General features: G+C 47.5%; 1 protein-coding gene across 4 annotated transcripts in view; it reads left to right on the forward strand.

The window, feature by feature from the left end:
• ZNHIT3 (zinc finger HIT-type containing 3) overlaps positions 1-24,115 on the forward strand; it is a 35,920-nt gene that overhangs the window by 1,665 nt on the left and 10,140 nt on the right. For all 4 annotated transcript variants that reach the window (XM_036340292.1, XM_036340293.1, XM_036340290.1 and 1 more), the window contains exons 3-6: positions 18,920-19,104; positions 19,236-19,267; positions 21,271-21,354; positions 22,499-22,582. In XM_036340292.1, coding sequence (XP_036196185.1) covers positions 18,923-19,104; positions 19,236-19,267; positions 21,271-21,354; positions 22,499-22,582 — 382 coding nt within the window. In that variant the 5' untranslated portion in view covers positions 18,920-18,922. The remainder of the gene's footprint in view (positions 1-18,919; positions 19,105-19,235; positions 19,268-21,270; positions 21,355-22,498; positions 22,583-24,115) is intronic.

Below are 24,115 nucleotides of genomic sequence, written 5' to 3' on the forward strand. Positions count from 1 at the left end.
TCTGGCCCTGGGAGGGATTTCCCCAATGGCCTTTTTTGGGGAAGTGGATGGTTGTTCACAGGGCTATAAATCCTTCAGGACTGTGGACGGGCAGGGCAGGGCGGGAGAAGCCTATTCCTGGGAATGAGGTCTACCTCAGAGAGTCCAGTGACCCCAGGCCAGCCCCACCTGGCAGGAGAGAGACTTGGAAACATTTGTGGGGTTAAGGGGCTGTTGATCAGCAATTCTCAATTCACTTCAAAACCCATTGCATTGGAGCCCCCAGGGGAGAGGAGTGTGGGAGGGGGAGCTGCTCCCTAGGTAATTATGCTCTTCTCAGGTCGGTGCACCCCTATTGTGTTTTGGGGCCAGCAAGATGGGGAAGGAGAGCCCGGCTGGAGTGGCTCAGTTGGTTGAGCATCATCCTGTGCACCAAAAGGTTGCAGGTTTGATTCCTGGTCAGGGCACATACCTGGGTTGCGATTTTTTTTTTTTAAATATATTTTATTGATTTTTTTACAGAGAGGAAGGGAGAGGGATAGAGAGTTAGAAACATCGATGAGAGAGAAACACCGATCAGCTGCCTCCTGCACACCCTCTATTGGGGATGTGCTGGTAACCAAGGTACATGCCCTTGACCAGAATCGAACCTGGGACCCTTCAGTCAACAGGCCGGTGCTCTATCCACTGAGCCAAACTGGTTAGGGCCTGGGTTGCGATTTTTGATCCCAGGTTGGAGAATGTTCAGAAGGCAGCCGATCGATCTTTCTCTCTCTCTCTCTCCCTCTCTCTTTCTCCCTCCCTCCCTCCCTCTCTCCCTCTCTTCCTCTCTCCCTCTCTCCCTCTCCCCCACCCCTTTTTCTCTTAGGATATCTTGGATGAGGATTAAAAAAAAAAAAGCTTGGGCAGGGGAGGAGGTAAAAGATGGGCATCACTACCCTGGCTGGGTAGCTCAGTTGGTTAGAGCCTCACACCAAGGTTGTGGGTTTAATCCCTGCTCTTCCTCTGACTCAGGGGCAACCTTGGGCAACCTTCCTACTCCTCTCTTTTTGCAACTTCCTCATCTTTAAGGTGGGGATGGCAATCTCTGCCCTTTTGACCTCTGCCAGTAAAGTTATTGGGCTCACTGTGAGCCTGCCCCTCCCAGCCCACACTTCACAACCGTCCTGGTGTCTGGGTGTCACGCTGACCCGAGACGGATGCAGAGTTGAATCATAGTTCTCATCCTCTGAGGATCTGCACGTACAAGGCCCTTCCAGGAACAGGAGGGGGGCACTGGGCAAGCCAGAGAGCTTGGCGGTCAGACAACCGTGGGGTCACATCTGGTCACCTCCACTTGCTCTGATGTCAGCAGAGCCTCAGTTTCCCTCATCTGTAAAATGAAAACCATACCCCTCACTTCCTCTTAGGTTACTATGAGCATGCAGTGAGCTGAAGCCAGGTGGGACACATTAGTACACGTGACCATTACCTCTCGGTGGAGGTCCCTCCTCCTGGATTAAACCTGACCTGAGGCAGGTGTGGATGTAACATCAGGTGGCTGGGGACATGGGGCTGAGTCCAGGGAGGGGCCCTGGCATCAAGGCGGGGTGAGCAAGGCTGAAGGGCAAGAGGGAAGCCCCAACTGCAAGGGCCCTGAAAATGTGAGTTTCGGACTCAGCCCTTCCTGGGACTCCGATTGGCAGAGTGGGGCGGAGGCACCTATCTCAGCACTGCACTAGTGGTATCCACAGGTGAGAGGAAGGATAGAACATATCTCAAAACAGAAAACTACCTGCGTTCAAGGTGTGACATGGGCAGACAGAGTGTGTAGCAAAAACTACTAATGGGCTTTGGCATGATACCGCCCTGGTTCACATCCCAACCTGGACACTTACCCTTCAGTGTTCTGATCAGCAAAATGAGAACAAAGACACTTCCCTCCCATAGGTATGGTTAGGATTTAACTAGATGATGCTGGGTAAAGGGTCTGGTAGAGGGCGAGGCACTTAGAAAGCTCAATAAACCTCAGCTGTAATCACTGTGAGGGCAACAGTGGTATATGCCCGTGAATATTACAGGAGCCCAGGGCAGTGGCACCTCACCCAGCCGGAGGTGGGGAATCTAAGAAAGCTTCCTGGAGGAGGTGAGCTGAGTATTAGAAGACTAGTTGTTAATCCCCAAAAGGAAGGGAAATCCAGGCAGAGGAAACAGAATGAGGAAAGGCGTGGAGGTGGGCTGGGTGGGTAGGAGCATCACGTGAGAGGGGAGAGTGCTGAGAGGAAACTGGAGAGGTATTTGGCACCAGATGGGTAGGATTTGTTAGTTGGGATTAGAAGGCTGGACTGACCTGTCCTTCGATAAGGGGTAGATATCAAGATTCTGATTTTATAGGCCAGGAAACAGCCTCAGCCACTCGGCCCTAGAAAGGGACAGGGATCCTTGAGTTACAGAGCGGAAGCTGAGGCTCAGAGAGGGCAGTGACTCGCCCAAGTTGCCCAGCAAGGAGAGAACAGAGCTGGGATTTGAACCCTGGTCTCCCTCACCCCGATGTTCTTTCCATGCCATCTCATTCCCCGAAACACACCTTTCTTCCATGGGGACCCCCAGCCCCCAGCTCCCCTTGCTTTCTGCAGTCTCCTCTTATTAGTAGATAAGTAGGTTTGCAGAGACTGCAGTTTTTGCATCCCTGGATATTGAGATTAAACCCACATGTAATACAAGGTTTAACCAATACCCTCAGCTCCACCACTCCCCAACCTGGATCTCTGCCATAGTCTAGCAGAGACAAGAAAGCTCCTTTCCTGCCAGCATCTGTGGAGGCTGCAGTCCCTCTTCCCCCACCTTCAAACCTACCTTCTTTCTCTGCACTGTGGAGAGAATCCCGCGGGAGCAGAAAGAGGGGGACAGAGAGAGTGCTGGGGGTCCTCATGGGGAAAGACAAGGGCTTCCTTATTAGAGGAACTGGCAGGCACTTCTGCCCCTGAACATTTTGAAGTCATAACAGCAGGAACAAGCACGGAATAATCCGGCTCCGGAGAGGACATATGTTCTGTTCCTGCCCTGCAGAGCTCAGGAAAACTCCCCCATGGCTCTCCCGCCCCTCTCCGCGTCTCAGCTGCCGGAGCCCCGGCTGACAACAGCAGGAGGCTGAGATCTGACAGCGCTTCCTTGCATTTTCCAAGTGTATTCATTTACGTTCTGGCTTTGTAGTGGAAGGACCTCTAAGGAGGGCAATGAGGGTGCAACCAGGTGGGGAGAAAAGGGAAGAGCCACACAGGCAGCCTGGGGGGGAAAAGGGGACAGTCCCTACTCCATGAATGCAGGGAAGAGCCACATGGCATCCTTGGGGGAAGGGGGGACAGTCCCTACTCCATGAATGCTGTGGCAACAACTTCTTTGTGGGTGTGCGGCAGGTGAGCATGGCGAGGGGGTGGGGATGGGGAGAGGGGGGTGTTGTCGTTTCCTTTTCTCTGATTATCCAGATAGTATCTACTCAATGTAGAATATTTGGGAAGAAGCAAGGGGGAAGCGTGACCAATAACCTTGTCTTCTAAAGGCAACCATTTTATAATTTGACATAGTTTTAAGGGGAAAAAATCTTAAGAAAATAACCTTAATTCATCGGTTTCATTTTCCAGCCTTCCCTTTTAGTCTTTATCAATATGCAAAACACTATTGACATAGTGAACAACTGAGCGTCCTGCTTTTTAACCTTCACTTTTTACTGTAAACATGAGTCCGTGTTACCTCACAGCCTCCACAAATGTCACCTTGCAGCTTCACAATGTACCCAGTGTTAAAAAAACAAAAATAAAAAACACCAAAAATTCAGCTGACTAAATCTGAAGCTCTAATGGGCTTTATTAAGCAATTCATGAATTGGGGTCTTAGAAAAAGTTCCCCTCCCCCAACCTTTCCCCTTTGGCAACCATCAGCTTGGTCTCTATTACCTGTATTTCTGTTTCTATTGTGTGTGTGTGTTTTTTAATATATTTTTATTGATTTCAGAGAGAGAGAAACATCAATGATGAGAATCATTGGCTGCCTCCTGCATGCCCCGCACTGGGGATCGAGCCCGCAAACCGGGCATGTGCCCTTGACCGGAATCGAACCCGGGACCCTTCAGTCTGCAGGCTGACAGGCTAGGGCTGTTGTGGTTTTTTTAATTGATTTAATTATTTTTTATATTCCACATAAAAGTGAGATTGAACAGTATTTGTCTTTCTCTGTCGGACTTATTTCACTTAGCATAATACCCTTTAGGTTCACCCATGTGGTCACAAATGGCAAGTTTTCATTCTTTTTCATTGCTGAATAATATTCCATCCTGTATACTATCATGTCCATCTATTGATGGACACCTAGGTTGCTTCTATATCTTGGATATTATCAGCAATGCTGCAGTAAACATAGTGGTACGTATGTCTTTCCAAATTAATGTGTTTGTTTTCTTTGGATAAATACCCAGAAGAATAATTTCTGGGTTATGTGGAAGTTCTAGCTGTAAATTTTTGAGGAATCTCCATATTGTTTTTCATAGTAGCTGCACTAATTTACAATCCCACCAACAGTGTAGGAGTGTTCCTTTTTCTCCACATCCTTGCGAGCACTTCCTACTTGTTGATTTATTGATGATAGCCATTCTGACAGGTGTGAGGTGATATCTCATTATGATTTTAATATTCATTTCCCAGATGATTAGTAATGTTGAGCATCCTTTCATTTGTCTGTTGGCCATCTGGATGTCCTCTTGGGAGAAATGCGTATTCAGATCCTCTGTCCATTTTTTAATTGCATTGTTTTTGGGGAGGGGTGTTTGCTGTTAAAATTGTATGAGTTATTTTTTAGATTTGGATATTAACCTCTTTGTTAGATGTATAATTTGAAAATATCTTCTCCCCTTCAGTAGGCTCTCTTTTCGTGTTGTTAATGGTTTCCTTTGCTGTGCAAAAACTTTTTAAATTAGTGTAGTCCCATTTGTTTATTTTTTCTTTTGTTTCCCTTGCTCAAGGAGATATATCCACAAAGATAGTAATAAGAGCACCATCAGAGAGTTTCCTGCCTTTGTTTTTTTCTATGAGTTCTATAGTTTCAAGTCTAACATTTATCTTTCATCCATTTTGAGTTTATTTTTGTATATTTCTTTTTTTGCATGTGTTTGTACAGTTTTGCCAACATCACTTATTAAAGAGACTGCCTTTACCCCACTGTATATATTTGCCTCCTTTGTCATGGATTAATTGACCATATAAACAAGGATTTATTTCTGGGCTCTCTATTCCGTTGATCTATGTATCTGTTTTTATGCCAGTACCATACTGTTTTAATTATTGTAGCTTTGTAGTATAGTTTGAAGTCAGGGAGCCTGATACCTCTCACTTTATTCTTTCTCAAGATTTCATTGGCTATCCAGGGTCTTTTGTGGTTTCATATAAATTGTAGGATTAGTTCTAATTCTGAGAAGAATGCTATTTTAATAGGGATTGCATTGAATCTGTATATTACTTTAGGTGGTAAGGACATTCTAACAACATTAACTCTGCTAATCCATGAACAAGATTTATCCTTCCATTTGTTTATATCTTCTTAAATTTCTTACTTCAATGTCTTACAGTTTTCAGAGTACAGTTTACACCTTTTTGGCTAAATTTATCCATAGGTATTTTATACTTTTTGATGTGATTGTAAATGGGTTTGTTTTCTTAATTTCTTCTTCTGATTGTTATTGGTGAATAGAAATGCAATAGATTTCTGTAGATTGATTCTGTATCATCCTTCAACTTTACTGAAGTCATTTATTAGTTCTAATGATTGAGAGTTTTTATCATAAGAGGATGTTGAATTTTTTCATATGCTTTTTTTCTGCATCTGTTGAAATGATCATATGGTTTTAGTCCTTTATTTTCTTAATGTAATATATCACATTGATTGATATATGGATGTTCAACCATCCTTGCATGCCTGGGATGAATCCCACTTGGACATAGTGTACAATCCCTTTAATTAATTGTTGAATCTGTTTTGCTCATATTTTGTTGGTAATTTTTGCATCTATGTTCATCAAGGATATTAGCCTGAATTTTCTTTTTCTGTAATGTCTTATCTGGTTTTGGTGTCAGGGTAATGCTGGCATCATAAAATGAGTTTGGAAATGTTCCTTCCTCTTCAATATTTGAAATACTTTAAGAAATATAAGTATTGCCTGTCTGGCATGGCTCAGTGGTTGAGCACTGACCTATGAACCAGGAGGTCAGGTTCTATTCCTAGTCAAGGCACATGCGCCAGTTTTGGGCTTCATCCCCAGTGTGGGATATGCAGCCAATCAATGATTCTCTCTCATCATTGATGTTTCTCTCTCTCTCTCTCTCTCTCTCTCTCTCTCTCTCTCTCTCTCTCTCCTGTCTCCTCTCTCTCCCTCTCCTCCTTTCTCTCTGAAATCAATCAATAAACATATATATTTAAAAAAGAAATATAGGTATTAATTCTTCTTTAAGTGTTTTGTAGAATTCATCTGTGAAGCTATCTGGTCCTCGACTTTTATTTGTTGGGAGTTTTTTTTATTACTGCTTTAATTTCACTGCTAGTAATTGGTGTTTTTAGATTTTTTATTTCTTTCTGATTCAATCTTGGAAGGTTATATACTTCTAAAAATCTATTCATTTATTTAGATTATCAAATTGGGGGATATAATTGCTCATAGTATTCTTTACTGATTTTTTAAAAATTTCTGTGGTGTCAGGTGTAACTTCTCTTTTTTTCATTTATGATTTTATTTATTAAAATCTCCTTTCCTTGATGAGTTTGTCTATTTTATTTATCTTTTCAAAGAACCAGCTTTTAGTTTTATTGATATTTTCTGTTGTTTTTTAATTTTGTTTATTTTCATTCTGAACTTAAAATTTTCTTCCTTCTGTTTAATTTGGGTTTTGTTTGTTCTTCTTTTTCTAATTCCTTTAGGTATAAAGTTGGATTATTTGGGATTTTTCTTTAGGTAGGTTTGTATAGCTCTGAACTTCCCTCTTAGAACTGCTTTTGCTGCATCCTATAAATTTTGAAAAGTTGTGTTTTTATTTTCATTTATTCAAGATAGTTTCTGATTTTTTGTTTGATTTCCTCTTTGATTCACTGGTTGTTTAGTCTCCACATATTTGTATTTTTTCATGCCATTATGATGAAAAGGATGCTTGATATGATTTCAATCTTCTTGAATTTATTGAGGCTAGTATGGCCTAAATCAGGCATGTTAAACGAGTAACGTTGAAGATCTAATTGTCTTTATTCAGCAATTTATCTATTGGGTAGCACCCCATCTAACAACTAGAAGGGTACTGTGGGGGATTTTGCAAAATGAAAGGTTGTTATAGGAAGAAGGATCAGGCAAGGGAGCTAGTAACAAAAGCAAAGAAAGGATTATTTTGAGGCCAGGACATCTTTTTCTTTTCGGTTGGAGGGAGCCTTCCTGGTGGTTGACCAGAAAATTCCAAACTGGTGCATTAAGATTACATTCCTGTGAGATGTTGAAACTGCACTTAAATCAAGTATTAAATCTAGGTTTGGTTATAATGGGCTTTTAGCATGAGGGATGGCATTTTGGGCCTGTGATTTTATCTTTAGCAGGCAATATCCCATCTGGCAAGCAGAGAGGCACTCCAAAGAGTTGTACAAAGTGGAATGTTTTTGTAAGCAGAAAGAGGTGGGATTAAGAGAGTGGATTATTTCAGGCAGGAGGGCTTATGCAGAAGTGTCTGATCAGGAAATTCCAGGCTGATTGGTTTAAAATTCTACTCCTGGAAAAGGCTGAAACTGAATTAGGTTAGTTATTAAATTTTGGTTTAATGATATGGCTTAGCAAAAGTGACTTCATTTGGCCTGTTTCTTTCTTTTTTTTTTTTAAACACCAAATTGTGTCATCAGCTCACTTTCCATGGAAAAATAATGATGCAGGGAACATCTTCCCAGTGGAGGGGCAGGGCCACAGGCTGGGGAAGGAAACCAGGGTCCCAGTTTCTCTCCCCGGCTCCTCACAGAGCAGAACTATCATCAGCTCATGAAAATAGTTTGGAGGTGGGATAAGGATGAAGGCAAAAGATTTGGGAGCCACCACCCTTTAAGGGACCCTCAGAGGCCGTTTGGAGAATCTGAACCTGGAGTTCTCTTTGCTTTCTGATGTTCCTGTAAAACAGGAAGTGTGTGTGTGTGTGTGTGTGTGTGTGTGTGTGTGTGTGTGTGTGTGTGGTGGGGGTGGTGGTGGTGGTGGTGGTGGTGGAGGAGTAACAGGGGTGTTTCTGTAGATTTGCAGGGTAGAGAGGTCACCGAAAGGGGACTGGGCCTAGGGCAGGTCTGCCTCAGGCCGGCCAGTAGTGTGTGGGTTCATGCAGGAAAGATTTCACAATATGAGTCCCGGTGATTTCGAGAGCTTGTTTATTAAAGCTGGGAACAGTGAGACAAGGAAAGGCTTAGCGTAGAAGAAGCAACAAGAGAGCACCTAGGCGGTTCTCAGCTTTGGCTCAACAGAAACGTTATAGGAAAGAAGTGGGCCATGCTGGGCTGCGTGGACTCACTGAGCAGTAAAAGTCACAGTGAAAGAAGTGAGCCATGGTGGCGCTGCCATTACCTCACTGAATAGTCAGAGAAAAAGGGGCCTTGGAGACAAGTTCAGGGGTCAGCCCAGGACGAGCTACCGCTGCCCATTGCTCCCTCAGTTGCAAGTCTCATGGGGACCCTTAAGAGTTTCGGAAAGAAAAGTAGAGATGCACAAATGAGAGGGAAGAAAGCCGTGGGCATGCTCCAGAAAGAGCCCGAGCTGGGTCTTTTTCTTGAGGGTTCTTACCTGTTTTCTAAAGATAGGAATTTTAGGGGAGAACTTCAATAGAATATTGCATCAGCTTTATGCTGAAGTGCCAAAATGAGATTTATTCCCCTGACTTCATCTATCCTTGGGTGTGGCTGGCACACATGGCACTAACTTGATTTCTGTTATTTGTCTCCCTGAGTAGGGTGATTTGTGCTATCTACCCTCCGTTGCGGAGAAGTGTAAACCATTTACTCTTCGTGTCCTTGGTTAGGGAAGATAAGATTTTGTGATTTACTACATGGCTATAAACTGCTTAGCTGTTCAACTTCCTGTCTCAGTTTCCCTTTTCCATTTGTCCTGGCTTACTAACCTGTCTCAGAGAGGGTGTGAGAAAAATGAGTGCCTGTGGGTGCCTCCTCTCAGGATTGTATTTGCACAATGGCGCCCTCTGCTGCCCCTGCCCTTCCAACAGTTGAGGGCCATTTACAGTTTGGAAGCTCTTCCTCCTGTCCATCCTTCCCTAGTCTTTCAGTTGTGGGGAGGGCATCATTTAACGGTAATAAAATAGCAAACAGAGAACTGGAAAGCAAATCTTTAGGTCCACTCTATCCCTGATACCCAGAACTTCAGCTCGCTTCCAGAGACTTTCCGATACTACTACCATATGCAAGCTCTTTTAAGACCTGAACTCCTGTCTCTTAGGTATCAGAGGGAAAATGGAGACAAGCCACTGAGAATGTGTCAGAAACTCCTCTAACGACCCCACCTTACCTACTTCTTTCAGGTGTCACCCCAGCTCCCCTCATGCCCTGGGGAAGGATGGGGGTGTCAGAGCTGCAGAAAGAGGCTGAGATTTGGCAAGTCTGCATAGATAGCTCACTTCCCCACTCCGTAGGCCCTGTGGGAGGGTGAGATCAAACGGCCCTGCCTCCTCCCTTATTCTGGCAAACCAGGAGGTGGGGGACAGTGGCTCTGCCATAGCAAGTAACCCCTAAGTTAACCTGAAGTGCAGTTCAAGTTTAATGAGCCTTATATGGGATGGGTGGGCTTCATGGCTGTGGAACTCGTGAAGTTTCAGAGGGGCTGCACTTGGTTTAATATTCTGAAATGCTTAACGATTTTTGAACCAAGGGCCTAGCATTTTCATTTTGTAGCGGATACGGGGTGAGGGTGGGTGGGTGATGTGCATTCTCCTGGCTGGCTGTCCACCCTCCCAGGGCTGGCCCAGAAGCAGCCAGACAGTGGTGTTCCGGACAACAACCCGTGTCCCAGCAGCCCCTTGTGGATCCCTGGGCTGGCTCAGATTCTGCTTTTTCAGAGGAAATGCTCCCTTGCTAGCAACCCAGGGCACCACATTGCCCCCTCCCCAGCAGCCAGCTCTTTGGCATGTGGGCTGCTGAGGCCCTGTGGGCTGTGCACCTAGTCCAGCCCTGGCACTGTTGCCACGTGGGTCAGCCTGGGCTGGGAGCCGTGCCTGGCAGTGCTGGACACTGGCAACTGGGCATTTGCTGCAGGCTCAGCTCACCTGGAACCTATTGGGTGGCAACTAGTATCTAGTCTCCCTCTGGGCTTCACACTGTGCCCCAGACTGAAGACAAGAAGGCAGGAGAAGGCCGCGGAAGAATGCTCAGGGGCAGAGCAGGAGCTGAGGAGCAGCAGGCCCCGCCGGGGCTCAGGGAAGCACACAGTGTGCCTTCCGGCTGCTCAGTGCCCTCTTTTCTGAATTGGGCCCTGCTGCAAGGCGCTGCATCTGGCTTCTCTGTGCTTCCCAGCGTCACCACATTAGGATCACACTCATGTTCTTCTGCCTCATCCCTGGGTGCCCCAGTGGTGGGTTTCTTCTGGTTCGTATGTGGACACTCGGGCTGTCGATCTTTTGATCTGATGAGAGGGCTCCCACCTTGGCCTTCTTCCGGTGGCCCCTGCCGTGGCCCCTCAGGTTCCCTCATTCTGCCAGGCCTGCTGGATGGATTTGGATTCATGTTTTTCCCCAGTAACAGCATGGCACAGCTGTGGCTCAACTCTGTGATGAGAAGCTGAAGCAGCATTCTGGCTCATTGCCTGCAGGCCCAGCGGGTGAGGAGGCACCTGCACTTCCTCAGGCCCCCACCTGTCCCCTGGGTCTGACTGGCAGTCCTTTCCTCGCCGGGTGGTATTCATGTGCTTGTGTCAGGCCAGCCAAAGGGTGGCATGTTGGCCCTAAGGTAGTAAGATCCCTCCTACTCCCCCCCCCCCTGCCCCCATAAGGATTATGTTGTTGAGAACCCTGGAGTGGTTGTTTATTAATTACCATGGTAATCAGAGCTGTTTGGGTCTGACAGAAGGGACCTCCATTATCACCAGGTCCTGGATGAATGAAGTGGAGAACAAGGAACAGGGAGGAGGATGTTGGAGTGAGTTGAACACCAGAAGTTTGTCTTTGGGGGTGCTAGTACTTTCCCATGCCTTCTCTGACCCTCTGCCTTCCCATATGCCAAATGGGTTTGCTAATATCCACGTTGCCTTTTGGGGTCACTATGATGCCCAGGGTGACACTAGTTATTAATCTGTTGCCATGGGGGCCACAGTCTGGGGCTCACATGTTGGGGTGGAGTTACACTTTTTCAACTGCTGGTGGACTGCCCACTCCTGCCCACACAGATGTGTTCCTTCAGCAGGCTGAGCATCACTGCCTGTCTTCATTCATCCAGGTTGCACCAGCAGGCATCCTGGATAAGGAGAGGGGGCGGGCTTCAAGAGTCAAGCAACAGGACTCACTACCCACCCTTTAGCCTCCACTTGTACCTCATCCCTCTCCCAATCTGAACTGAGGTTTGACTGATGCTAAGGAGATATGACTGGGCCCTGGGCTACCATAATGGTCACCCTTGGGGTTCTGGGGCAACAGGACATGGTAGGTCCAGTGTAGGCTTGGTCCTGGGCACCAATGTAGCCACCTGCCTGCTCCTTCTGGCATCCTACTGACCCCTCTTTTCTGGACTAGTTTCTGCCCTAGTAGTTCTACCCAGTTTCTTCATGCTGCCCAACATCACTGCCATCACGATTATGATAAATTCACTGGGCAACCATGCCATTTACTCCTTCAAGGGCAAGACTCTAGACTCCAAGTTGCAGAGCCCTTCACTGGGGACCCTGGATCTCCCCTGCCTGCCTGGATATTGGGTGAGGAGAGCAGTCGTGGGTATCCATGAAAATTGGTGGTCATCCAGAGTGGAGGCATCTTTACTGCAAGGAATGTGTATGAGAGGAGCCCAGGGATGGTCCCCCCCCCCTCCCTTTCAGGTAGCTGGCCCTGCTGGTTTGGATGCAGGTGGGAAGGAGAATTGAGTTCCTGGAAAGTGAGGGGCTCTCCCCAGGTGTGCGGGGAACCATACAACTCATACAACAAGTGTGAAGAGGGCAGTGGAGATGCCTGTCGTGCGTGAAGGCCTACTGCTTCCAGAATGGCGTACAGGAATTGAGTACTGTCCACTTCCTGAGCCTCCAGGCCCCTGGACAAACACTGGCATTCCTGGGCCTCCTCAGGAAAGCTCGGATCTCTGGGGGAATTCCAGTTTAAACCTGCGGAGGCAGACAAGCATCCGTACAGATTAATAGGCCAGTCTGGACGATGCCCGGGTTAGGAATAGCAGCTGCAGGCTAGGACTGCCGTCTGTTCCCTGGCGGCAGGGCTCTGGGCGCTTCAGCACCGCGGGCTGGACAGCGCCTCCGGGGCAGGCGGGCGGCTCCTGCCAGAACTTCTTGGGGTGTCTGACCCGACAAAGAAGGGAAGGCTGTTAGAGATAGAGACGATTTTTGGCCCCTAGAGGGCGAGCGCAGGTGATGCGAGAATCCTTAACAGGTTGGATCCTTGTGGGGCTGGGAGGAGGCGCAGGGCTGCGTCTATGTGTAACACCCCGCCTCCTGATTCTGGCCGCTCAAGACCGGTCACAACCCGCCTGTCGGGACTTATCTGTGACCAGTACACGCCCCAAGACCTCTGGACCCAAAACCTCTTTTTAATTTTTATTTTAAAAAATATATTGTATTGATTTCAGAGAGGAAGGGAAAGGAGAGATAGAAACATCAATAATGAGAAAGAATCTTGATCGGCTGCCTCGTGCACACCCCCTACAGGGGACGGAGCCCAGGATCCGGTCCTGTGCCCTGACCAGGAATTGAACTGTGACCTCTTGGATCATAGGTCTACACTTAACCACTGAACCACACCACCAGGCTGGACCCAGAACCTTTAGAGCTGGGTCTTCCTGCTTGGGGACCTCCATTCTGGGCCCCGCTCCACAGGAGACCCTTCAAAGCTTATAGGAGAATCTGGTTGGGAAGTCCTGATTCCTTTGATCTCTGTTTGTCCTAAGGAGATCTATGTGGACTTGCAAGTGGAGAGAGTGTGAGGGGAAAAAAGTGTGGAGCTGTGGGTGGCAGGATGAGTGTGTTCATGAAACAACGGTGACCTGCACTGTTTGTACTTTCCAGTTCTCCTGGGACTGTGGATAATGCAGTTATTCTCTATCCTTTTATTGTTTGGAAGTTCTCTTTGAAGTCTAACTGTAGGACAGACTGTCATTGTCTAGAGATGGGGAACAGATACCATGTCACAACTATAAAATAACATGCAGAGAGCTGGGAATCAGTTATTGGGACCACTCCACCAGAACCTCAGGCCTCCTTTTATTGACTCTCACCAGCAACCTGAACACCTGAACACCGGCGGGAAAACGGGAGGGGGGCAGATGAGGACATGGCAGTCCGTCACCTGAAATCCCCAACCTGGGGGCAGGAATAGAGGTGTTAGAACTGCATAGAGAAGCCGAGATTTAGCAAGGCAGCGCAAAGAGTCTGACGTTATCAACCCCTGGACTCTGATAAGGGCAATGTGTAGCCCTAGTGGGCTGATTAGATTGATCCGCCCGCCCCATCATGGCATTGAGGGAAGGTGCAGGGCAGGGGCTCACGCCCTAGTTAGTAACTCAAAAGCTCCAGATTAAACTTTCATCAGACTAATGTAGGTGGCCTCCACCCTCTGGGGCTGACAGGGAGCGTGGGGCGGTAGCCACTGGGGAACTGCCCCTGGACAGCCAATTGCATTTGGAGTCCTCGCTAGCGTGGGCCTTGCTTTCGTCCAGACACACTTGCCCATCGGTCGTCTGCTTCCTTGCCGCGCTTTCGGCTCTTTCCCTGCCACTTGGCGAGGTGCGAGGTGCGGCGGCCCAGGTCCGGACTTAACTCCTGCCTGCTTGGGAGGTGGGACAGCCTTGTCTCCTCCGTTAGGCCTGGAGCGAGCGCGGCTGCACCAGGGCCGATCGCTACCTGGAGCGCCCTCTGGCGGTGATGGGCGTCAGGCCTGGGCGTCTCCGCGCGCCTCGGGGTCTTAGGAGTTAGCCCCAGGATTGGCTTGTCTGAAATGCGCTGGACAGCGCCTGCCAGAGCCCGTAGCTCTGAAAACGATTGCGCCAGGTTATTACCTCGCCTCTCCATGTCGGCACTGCTCAGTCTGACACTAAGGAAGCGCGAGACAGTTGCTAGGATGGGCACGGTGGAGGTCCAGGGGAGCCAGGTGCCACCATGGGCATCCGCGTCAGTGTGGACATTGCTGGGCCTGGAGTCAGACCTGTCATTCTTCTCGGAACTAGCCACTGCCCAGAGGAGTTGGGCTGGTCTTCCGTGGCTTCTTGATGTTCCTCAGTTTCATCGCCATCACAGCTGAGCCACCTTCTGTCCTGGGCATTGGAGCAGGAGGGGTGAGGCTGTCCATGGAAGCTGGGGGTCTCCCAGAGGGGAGGGAGGGAGGGCTGTTTTTTTACTGCGTAGAATGTGCCTGGGAGGAATCCCAGGAATTTTATTTATTTATTTATTTATTTATTTATTTATTTATTTATTTATTGCTGGAATCACCATTCCTCGACCCGAAGTTAGGGGATTCAGTGTGGTTTGGATGTGGGTGGGGTGGGGTTGAACCCCTAAAAATTGTGGAAACTTTCTGTGGCCTCAGCCTCTAAACACAATTCACAAGAAAAGTTTGGAGAGGGCAGTGGTGATGTCCATAATGGGTGAATTTTTACCGGTGCCAGACAGGGCACGGGATTCAAGGGTGGTGTGACAAGTCACTCACCTTCCCAGGTAAGCACAGACCTGCTGGGATACTTCTGATTGAAACCAGCGGTCGTCACAATTGTTGAGGAATACAAAGAACACTGCAGATTATTGGGTCATTGTGGATGCGTCTTGAATTTTGCCCAGGCACCTGGTTGGAGGCTGCAGGTAGGGACAGTAGTGCAGGGAGGCAGCCAGGGGGGAACCTGACGGTTCAGCACTGAGGACTGGACAGCGTCCTCCGGACAGCCTGGCACAGCCAAAGGAAGGATGGATAGCCACTCACACCCAGGGCCAGCACAGCTCAGAGGCTGACGGCAGAAACCCAGGACTTGGGGCCTGGGACCTGTGCTCATGGGGTCTGGACTGGAGCTCCAGGAGAGCTACAGAAATGCTTTAGATATCATGGAAATAACTCTTTGTAGTGCTTCAGATTATAAACCTTTTAATACATGGTCTCCTCTTTGCCCACAACAGATAAGGAATATAGGTCTGGATATCTAATAGATGAGGGAGCTCAGAGAGGATAATCAATGTTTCCAAGTCACACAGCCAGGGAGGGGTTTGAGCTAAGACTAGAACGGCTGCCTTGGTTGTTAGCAGATGCATTCCCACAGATTTTGAAAGTCATGGGGGACCCTTGTATTGGGATCCTGAGGGCTGATGAGCCAACAAAAGGGGGAAGCACTTAGGGTAAGGGCACCACTCACATGGGGCCATGCTCAGGGCTTTGAGGAGGAGGGGGGCTCCCAATAATGTGTGAATTTGTCTATTCCTAAAGCCTGAGGTGGCATTCAAGGCTCATCAGAGCTCACCTATCTGGACTCAGTAGGACAGGATTCCCACCTTTGGGCCAGAAGTCACTCTTCTCTTACCTGGTTAATCTGCCCCACCCTGGGCTGGAACTAGGGTGAGGTGAGTGAGAAACCAAGGGTGCAAAATTTAAGGAGGCACTCACTCTCAGGATCATGCAAGTGCAGACTAGTGTCAGCATGACTCTAAAACTGAGTATCTTCCTTCCCACCTCCCCCTCCTTCCTTCACCCTAAGCCAGGGGTGGGCAAACTTTTTGACTCAAGGGCCACAATGGGTTCTTTTTTTATTTTTTTAAATTAAATCTTTATTGTTCAGATTATTACATTTGTTCCTCTTTTTTCCCCCCATAACTCCCCTCCTCCCAGTTCCTGCCCCACCCTCCGCCCTCACTCCCCACCCACTGTCCTCATCCATAGGTGCACGATTTTTTTTTTTTGGTTCTTTTTTTTATTATTATTTTTATTTTTTTTATTTTTTTTAATTAAATCTTTATTGTTCAGATTATTACATTTGTTCCTCTTTTTTTTCCCCCCATAACTCCCCTCCTCCCAGTTCCCGCCCCACCCTCTGCCCTCACTCCCCACCCACTGTCCTCATCCATAGGTGCACGATTTTTGTCCAGTCTCTTCCCGCATCCCCCACACCCCTTTCCCCCCCAGGAATAGTCAGTCCATTCCCTTTCTATGTCCCTGATTCTATTATAATCACCAGTTCATTCTGTTCATCAGATTATTTATTCACTTGATTCTTAGATGCACTTGTTGATAGATGCATATTTGTTGTTCATAATTTGTATCTTTACCTTTTTCTTCCTCTTCCTCTTCTTAAAGGATACCTTTCAGCATTTCATATAATCCTGGTTTGGTGGTGATGAACTCCTTTAGCTTTTCCTTATCTGTGAAGCTCTTTATCTGACCTTCAGTTCTGAATGATAGCTTTGCTGGATAAAGTAATCTTGGTTGTAGGTTCTTGGTATTCATCACTTTGAATATTTCTTGCCACTCCCTTCTGGCCTGCAAAGTTTCTGTTGAGAAATCAGCTGACAGTCGTATGGGTATTCCCTTGTAGGTAACTGAGTTTCTTTCTCTTGCTGTTTTTAAGATTCTCTCTTTATCTTTTGCTCTTGGCATTTTAATTATGATGTGTCTTGGTGTGGTCCTCTTTGGATTCCTTTTGTTTGGGGTTCTCCACGCTTCTTGGACCTGTAAGTCCATTTCTTTCACCAGGTGGGGGAAGTTTTCTGTCATTATTTCTTCAAATAGGTTTTCAATATCTTGCTCTCTCTCATCTTCTGGCACCCCTATAATTCTGATGTTGGTACGCTTGAAGCTGTCCCAGAGGCTCCTTACACTATCCTCGTATTTTTGGATTCTTTTTTCATTTTGCTTTTCCGGTTGGGTGTTTTTTGCTTCCTCGCTTTTCAAATCATTGACTTGATTCTTGCGCTCCTCTGGTCTGCTGTCGGGAGTCTGTATAATATTCGTTATTTCAGCCTGTGTATGCTTAATTTCTAGTTGGTTCCCCAATATAAGATCGAGGGTCTCATTAGTTTTCTTGTAGATCTCATTAAGTTTATCGGCGGCTTCTAAACAGTTCTTGAGAGACCTTAAAAGTGTGGTTCTGAACTCTATATCTTCCATTGACAATTTTGTCCTGTTTCTTTGTCTCCGCATTTTGTTATGCTTCCTTGGTGCACCCCCTAGTGGTCTTTGTTCGAAGTCTTATAGTTAAATCTTGATTGTTGTAGCTAATTCCAGGGAGGGTTTGACCTCCAGGCCAAGTGGCTATGAGAATCAGCTGTGTCAGCAGTGAGAGAACTTCTGTCCTCTAGGGAGGTGCTAATCTAGCCTTTGCCTGAGGCTATCCGGCAAATGCCTGTGTGCAGGGCTTGGGCGGGGCGGGTCGCACAGGATCAACAGGGTGGGCCGGAGAGAGCAGTTATGGCGGCTCTCAGTCCTGTCCCCAGGGGCTCTGTCTCTCTGAGTCCCAGCACCCGCTGCAAACCTCGGAGAGAAAGCTGCACTCGCTCTTACTGAAGCCAGACAGTCCCGCTTCTCCCGTTTGAGTCTGGGTCCCTAAAGACTCGCCCGTATCTGGAGCTCAGAGTCTGCGACTCCCTCCCGATTGAAAACGCCAACCGCGCACTCCGCACCTCAGAATTTGACTTCAGCACTGTGCCTCCTCTGAGTGTCCGTATGCGTTTCTCTTTCCTCCTAGTTGTAGGACTTCCACTCAGCCAGCGTTCCTGTGGTTCTGGGTGATGTCTGTTCCGTTTTTTAGTTTCACTTTTGAAGTAGTTGTTCAAGGCAGCAAACTCCGGCGTTAACCTATGCCGCCATCTTGGTTCTCCCACAATGGGTTCTTAAACTGGACCGGAGGGCCGGAACAAAAGCATGGATGGAGTGTTTGTGTGAACTAATATAAATTCAAAGTAAACATCATTACATAAAATGGTTTGGTTTTTTTTTTTTTTTTTTTTTTTTTAGTTTTATTCATTTCAAACGGGCCAGATCCGACCCGTGGGCTGTAGTTTGCCCACGGCTGCTCTAAGCCCTAAGCTCCCAGAGGCCAGAGACAACCTTTGATAATCCCTGGGTGTCCCAGGCCAGCATCTGCTCATAGCAGGACTCACAGTTAGATTCAATAAACGTTTGTCAGTGACCAAGCCTCATTTTTCTTTCCCGTGAGAAAAATGGCCTAGGCCAGTGGTCGGCAAACTGCAGCTCTTTGGCCCTTTGAGTGTGGCTCTTCCTAAGCCTTAGGAGTACCCTAATTAAGTTAATAACAATGACCTACCTATATAGTTTAAGTTTAAAACATTTGGCTCTCAAAAGAAATTTCAATCATTGTACTGTTGATATTTGGCTCTGTTGACTAATGAGTTTGCCGACCACTGGCCTAGGCTGGGAAGGGCATGTGTGTGTCTCGTGATCTGACAGAGGTTTGACCAATGGCTGGACTTCTCGTTTACTAGAGATAAGCAAATGACATGTGCGGGGAGAACCCAAAGCCTGTGCAAGAGTCAGAAAGTCCACACCAGAAAAGGAAATGTGGGGCAACTGAACTGGAGAGTGCCGATGACTTGTTCCAAGTCCCCCTGCCGCGTATGGACGGACAGGGCTACTGACAAGTTCTTCCACGATGTGACCCAATCAGGAAAAACCTGATGCAGTTACTGGATGCACATCGAGTGTATCGACTTTCTACTGATTGGGCCTGGAGCAGTAAGCAGGATCAATCTGTTGCTTTTGTCTGCCAGTAAATGCTGCGCGCTGATTGGCCCCGGTTAAGGAGACGGAAGAAACAGCGTGCACGTGGCACCCGCGGCCAGAGCAGCGCGCGGCGGGACCGGGAGACCATGGCGTCGCTCAGTGGTGGCACCGTCGTCTGTGTCATCTGCTTGGAGAAGCCTAAATACCGCTGCCCCGCCTGCCGCGTGCCCTAGTAAGCGCCGGACGTCTTGGGGGAGGCGGACGCGAGTGTCGGGCCGGGTGGGGGTGGGGCGGGGGGCCGGGCCGGGACGCGGGAGGGTGCGCAAGGCCTTGAGCTGAAATGCCCTGTCGGTTCTGTTACAGCTGCTCGGTGACCTGTTTCCGGAAGCACAGAGGTAAGGCCCCGCGCCCCCGCCTCAGCCCGGGCCTCCCTCCTCGTGTGGGGCGGCTCCCACGTCCCGCCCGGGTCTCGGGGCTGTGCACCCCTCAGGCCCGCTCCCTCCGGGCCTTGTCGCGCCCGACCCTGTCGGATCTCTTGGGGACACCTCTGCCTGTGAATGCTTCTCCGGATTTTCAGCAGTCAGAACCTTTCTTCTGCTCTGTCTTTTCTTCCACGTGCTATCCTTTTCTTGTGTCTTTTTTTTAAAAAGAGTGGGTCGTTTTTTGCCGGAAAAGGCAACCCAGCTATTTCATCTTTCTTTTCCTCATCATTCGGCCCAAGTTGCGCTGGCTAATGTTAACGAGAACGTTCTTCTCAATAATGTCTTGTTAGAAACAGTGAGGTAGGTCTTTTTACAATAAGGCGATATGTCCTTGGCTGTTAATGTTGTCAAGTGTACATTTTAACTGTTCCTCCAGCGCCTCTTCTCAGCCCTCGGGGGCCCTTTCCCACGACTTCACGATTGGTTGATTCATGTTAAAGTTACTCGTTTAGGTTCTTTAAAATTTATCTTTATCGTTGGTAGTATTATAGATGTCCCCTCCCCCCTTTTTCTCATTAGTTGTTTGTTTCATCCCCTCTAGTCTCTGCTTTACAACAGTATGTTTCATGCCTTTCCAACCCCACCCCCTGCCTTTTTTCTAATATCTCTGGAGTATTTCAAAAGAAACCTTCGCCTGGCCGGCGTGGTTGAGTGTGGACCTATGAACCAGGAGGTCACGGTTGGATTCCGTGGTTCAGTTCCTGGTCAAGGCACATGCCGGGGGTTGCTGGTTCCCCAGTAGGGGGGCCTGCAGGAGGCCAATGATCAATGATTCTCTATCATCACTGGTGTTTCTCTCTCTTCCTCTCTGAAACCAATAAAAATATATTTAAAAAAGTAAACCTTCAACTAAAGATAGACAGGAAAGAAGATAACTGTTTTGCTGGAAATAGGGCTGGAGAGCTGGGTTGGGAGCACTTCCCCCTCACCTTGCATCCCGGTGAGGCCCCTCTAAGAACCCCATCCGGAGCTCTTACCTGTTTTCTCCTGCCGCGGCCAGGGTGAGTTTTCTGAAATGCAAATTGGAGCAATTCACTCCCTTGTTGAAAAGGCCAGTTCTCTCTCCAGCACTGGTCAGTGGTTCTTAACCTGGGTGTGGTTCTCCCAGGGAGATACCACTTCACAAAGTTTTTGTTTTACAGTAGCTGAGGAGGAGTTGGTGGTACTTCTGGTAATTGGTATTGATTCTAATAAACACCTTGTGGTGTGTGAGACTGACAGCATTAAAGACCTTTCCACCCTGAACGCAGTAGCACACTTGCTGAGAAATACCTGTAACGGTCGGCCGCGTGTGGCATACTTTTGCTCCTGCTTCCTCCACTTGTGTTCCAGCCACCACCCGTCTGCTGGCATTTGCTCATCACCATCTCCTTGCACCTGACGCTATTTTAAGGGTGGGTGCTAGCCACACATCTTTCTTCTGCCAGAAATGGTCTTTGACCTGGCAATGCCTCCTCCTGCAAGACTCCTCTTGGTCTTATCTTCTGGCCCTTTGCATCTTATCCATCTCTCTAGCTGTCATCCCTAAGACTGAACCCCTCCGGGCTGGACCTGTGTATGCCCAATGGCACCAGCACATGCAAATTTGATACCTGAAATTCCTGAGAAAATAGTTTGATGCTAATTGAAGTCAGTGTGCCACTTAAACATAATGAAAGCCCTGTGATACTAGGCAAGGCAAGGAGGGATCCGGACAGGTCCTAGGGGTCCATAAGTTGTTTTGCCAGGTTCAGGGTTGCTTGTTTTTGCTACTTTCCCTTGATCTGATCTCTCACTTCCTCTGCATCCATCTCTACCCCCACCCACATCCCTTCCTCCATCCATATGCTTCCCACCTCGATGCTGGCTTGGTGAGGAGGTATAGCCTTGTCACTAAAATGGAGGTGATGTGCTCCTGATGTTTGTGTGTCTTTCAGAGCAGTGCAATACCGAAACTCGTCTTGTTGAGGAAAAAATATCAGCTTTTACTGCAAGAACTATAAAGCCCGAGGAAAACAAAGGTGGGTTAGTTGGCTTCAAATAAACAAACCTAGAAAGGAGTTTCGAATAGAGTAAGTTGAAAGGAAAGAGGAGACGGGCTGGGGCAGGGAGTCAAGGACCATGTCTTCATTAGGGAGAAGCAGCTTCCTTAGTCCAGAGCAGGGGTCCTCAAACTACGGCCCGCGGGCCACATGCGGCCCGCCGAAAACATTTATCCGGCCCGCCGGGTGTTTTTGCCGCCGCTGTGTGCATAGGAATTTGTTCATAGTTTTTTTTTTTAAACTATAGTCCGGCCCTCCAACGGTCTGAGGGATAGTGAACTGGCCCCCTGTTTAAAAAGTTTGAGGACCCCTGGTCCAGAGCATCAGGAGTGGGGGCACTGTCCTTGCTGGTGATATAGAGCAGCCTAAAGGCATTGTTCAGGACAGGAATAATAGGGGCAAGGGGCAAGAGGGGGAAGACCATGGGTGTGGTTTGGGGGTGAGGGAGCCTTCTGTAGTCATGGCTTCAGTCTCCCTTCATGGGTCTGGCTGGACCTGTCAGTTCACCTGAGCTGGGCCTAGGTGAGAGGCTGCCCTTGGCTCATGACACCTTGCTGCTGCTGCTGCTGGAGGCTTCTCACAGGTTACAGTGGTAGAGAGCTGCCATCCCATCCTGCCAGCCAGCTGGCTACTTGGGGTCATGCATCATGCCTGCCTCTGAAAGCAGCCCCCTCTGATGCCACCCAAGGCATCTTGAACATTCACAGCAAGGAGGTGGCCCGGTTCTGCCCTTGGACAAACTTCCTTATTGGGTTCAGGCAATGCCAGCAATTTCTGCCCATGAGATTGACGTTAGCAGGTTTTTATGGAGCACACCTAGTTTATTGGTCCATCTGAGAGCTGGAGCCATGGTGAGGAGAGAAGGAGGATAAGAATTGGAAAATCAGCCTCCAGCATAACGACCACAGGGAGACACATAGACTAAGCGTGTGAACACTAGGATGCATTTAAGTCACCAATGTTTCTTTCATTTTCCTTCCCTTTCCTAAAAGAGGAGTTTATACAAATGGGTTACTGTCACGTGTGTGCCTATACATTTTAAAAATCTATTTGAGTAGTTAAAATCTGGTACCTGGCCTTTCTTTAGAGCCATAAGTAGTTGATTGTGTTATATATTCCTTAGATGATGATGACGACTCTGTAGCTGATTTTCTCAATAGTGACGAGGAACAGGACAGAGTTTCTTTGCAGAATTTAAAGAATTTAGGTAAGTCTGTACTGTGCTTACTTTTTGTCAACCATTGAGATACATTTAATCTGTTGTATAGAACGTGGTTTTATTTATGATTTTAGAGAAAGAGAGGAAGGGAGAGAGAAAAAAAGAAACATCAATTTGTTTTTCCACTTATTTATGCATTCGTTGGTTGCTTCTTGTACCCGCAGCCTTGGTGTATGTGAACAAAGCTCTAACTGAGCCACCTGGCCAGAGCCAGAACGTGATTTTTAAGGTTATTAAATACTTTAGCGTGGCATGCAGAGCCCTTTATCCAGCCACACGGTTCTATTAACAACACAGGGTTTCCACACCTCTCAGCTTGTCTGTAAGGCTGTTTTCTTGGCTTGGGGTCACAGTGGCTTTGTGAGTTAGCAGAGTTCTTTTCCTCCTTCAAGGCTTTGTTCAAGTGTCCTGCCCTCAGTTAAAGTGTTCTTGACCTTTGACTGTCAGAATTAGATACTTTTTCATATTCCCATGGTGCCTTGTAATATACTACTCACCAGATTTTATGGTAATTTGTTTCACATTAGTCTGTAGGGGAGAAACCTACATTTATTTCCATGTTCCTAGTGCTCCATTTGCAGTCTAGCCATTAATGCATACTGGATAATCCCAGGACTTGATTTTTTAAATTTGTTTTTATTTTTTAAAAAATACCTTACTGGGTTCGAGGATATTTTTCCATTGATTTTTAGAGTGTGCAAGGGAGGGCGAAAGACAGAGAAATATCAATGTGAGAGAGACATAGATTGGTTGCCACCTGCACTCGCCCTGATCAGGGTGGGGGATTGTGCCTGCAACTAAGGTGGGTACCCTTAACCAGAATAGAACCTGAACTGTTCAGTCCTCGGGCTGACACTCTATCCATTGAGCCAAACTGGCTAAGGCTATCTTTATTGTTGAAAGTATTATATGTCCCCTTTTTTGGACTTGATTTTTAGAGGATATGGGTGTTAATAATACCCAGTATTTTGTGGGATTGCTCATTCAGTCCCTAGAGCAGTTCTGTTACCTCTAATTCATGGGCCAGGGTACTTCCTGCAGGTGGGCATTATTTTCATTCCCATTTCACAGGCTGCCTGACAGGTGGTGCTTTGCACCCGGTCCCATCGCAGTGGTTAGACAGAATGAGGTTGGAGCTAGCTGGGGATAGTTGTGAACAGTTCTGTCATCTGTAAAGCACCATGCAGGTGTTAGAGTCATTTCACTACCGACCGTGCTTCAGGCTGGATCAAGCACTTAAGCATCATTCACAAGCACTCCCTCTGGAGTTTGACATGCTTGATTCAGTGTATAACTCCTTGCCAATAAGCTAAGGCTGTTCTCTGTATATGTAGTCATGAAGTATTTAACTTGGAAATCATTTTATATGCTGATTTCACCTTGTTTATGTAAAGCACTGGGGTTAATTTGTGGGTTTAAAGGTTAAGGGGATACAATATTACATTTAAAGCATTTAGCTTTCAGCCATCTCCACCTGTTCCAGCTTCAACTCAGATTGGCTTTCTTTCCTTAATTTTTAAG

The sequence above is a fragment of the Myotis myotis genome, unplaced genomic scaffold (genome assembly GCF_014108235.1).
Source record: "Myotis myotis isolate mMyoMyo1 unplaced genomic scaffold, mMyoMyo1.p scaffold_m19_p_17, whole genome shotgun sequence".
In the NCBI taxonomy this organism is placed as follows: Eukaryota; Metazoa; Chordata; class Mammalia; order Chiroptera; family Vespertilionidae; genus Myotis; species Myotis myotis.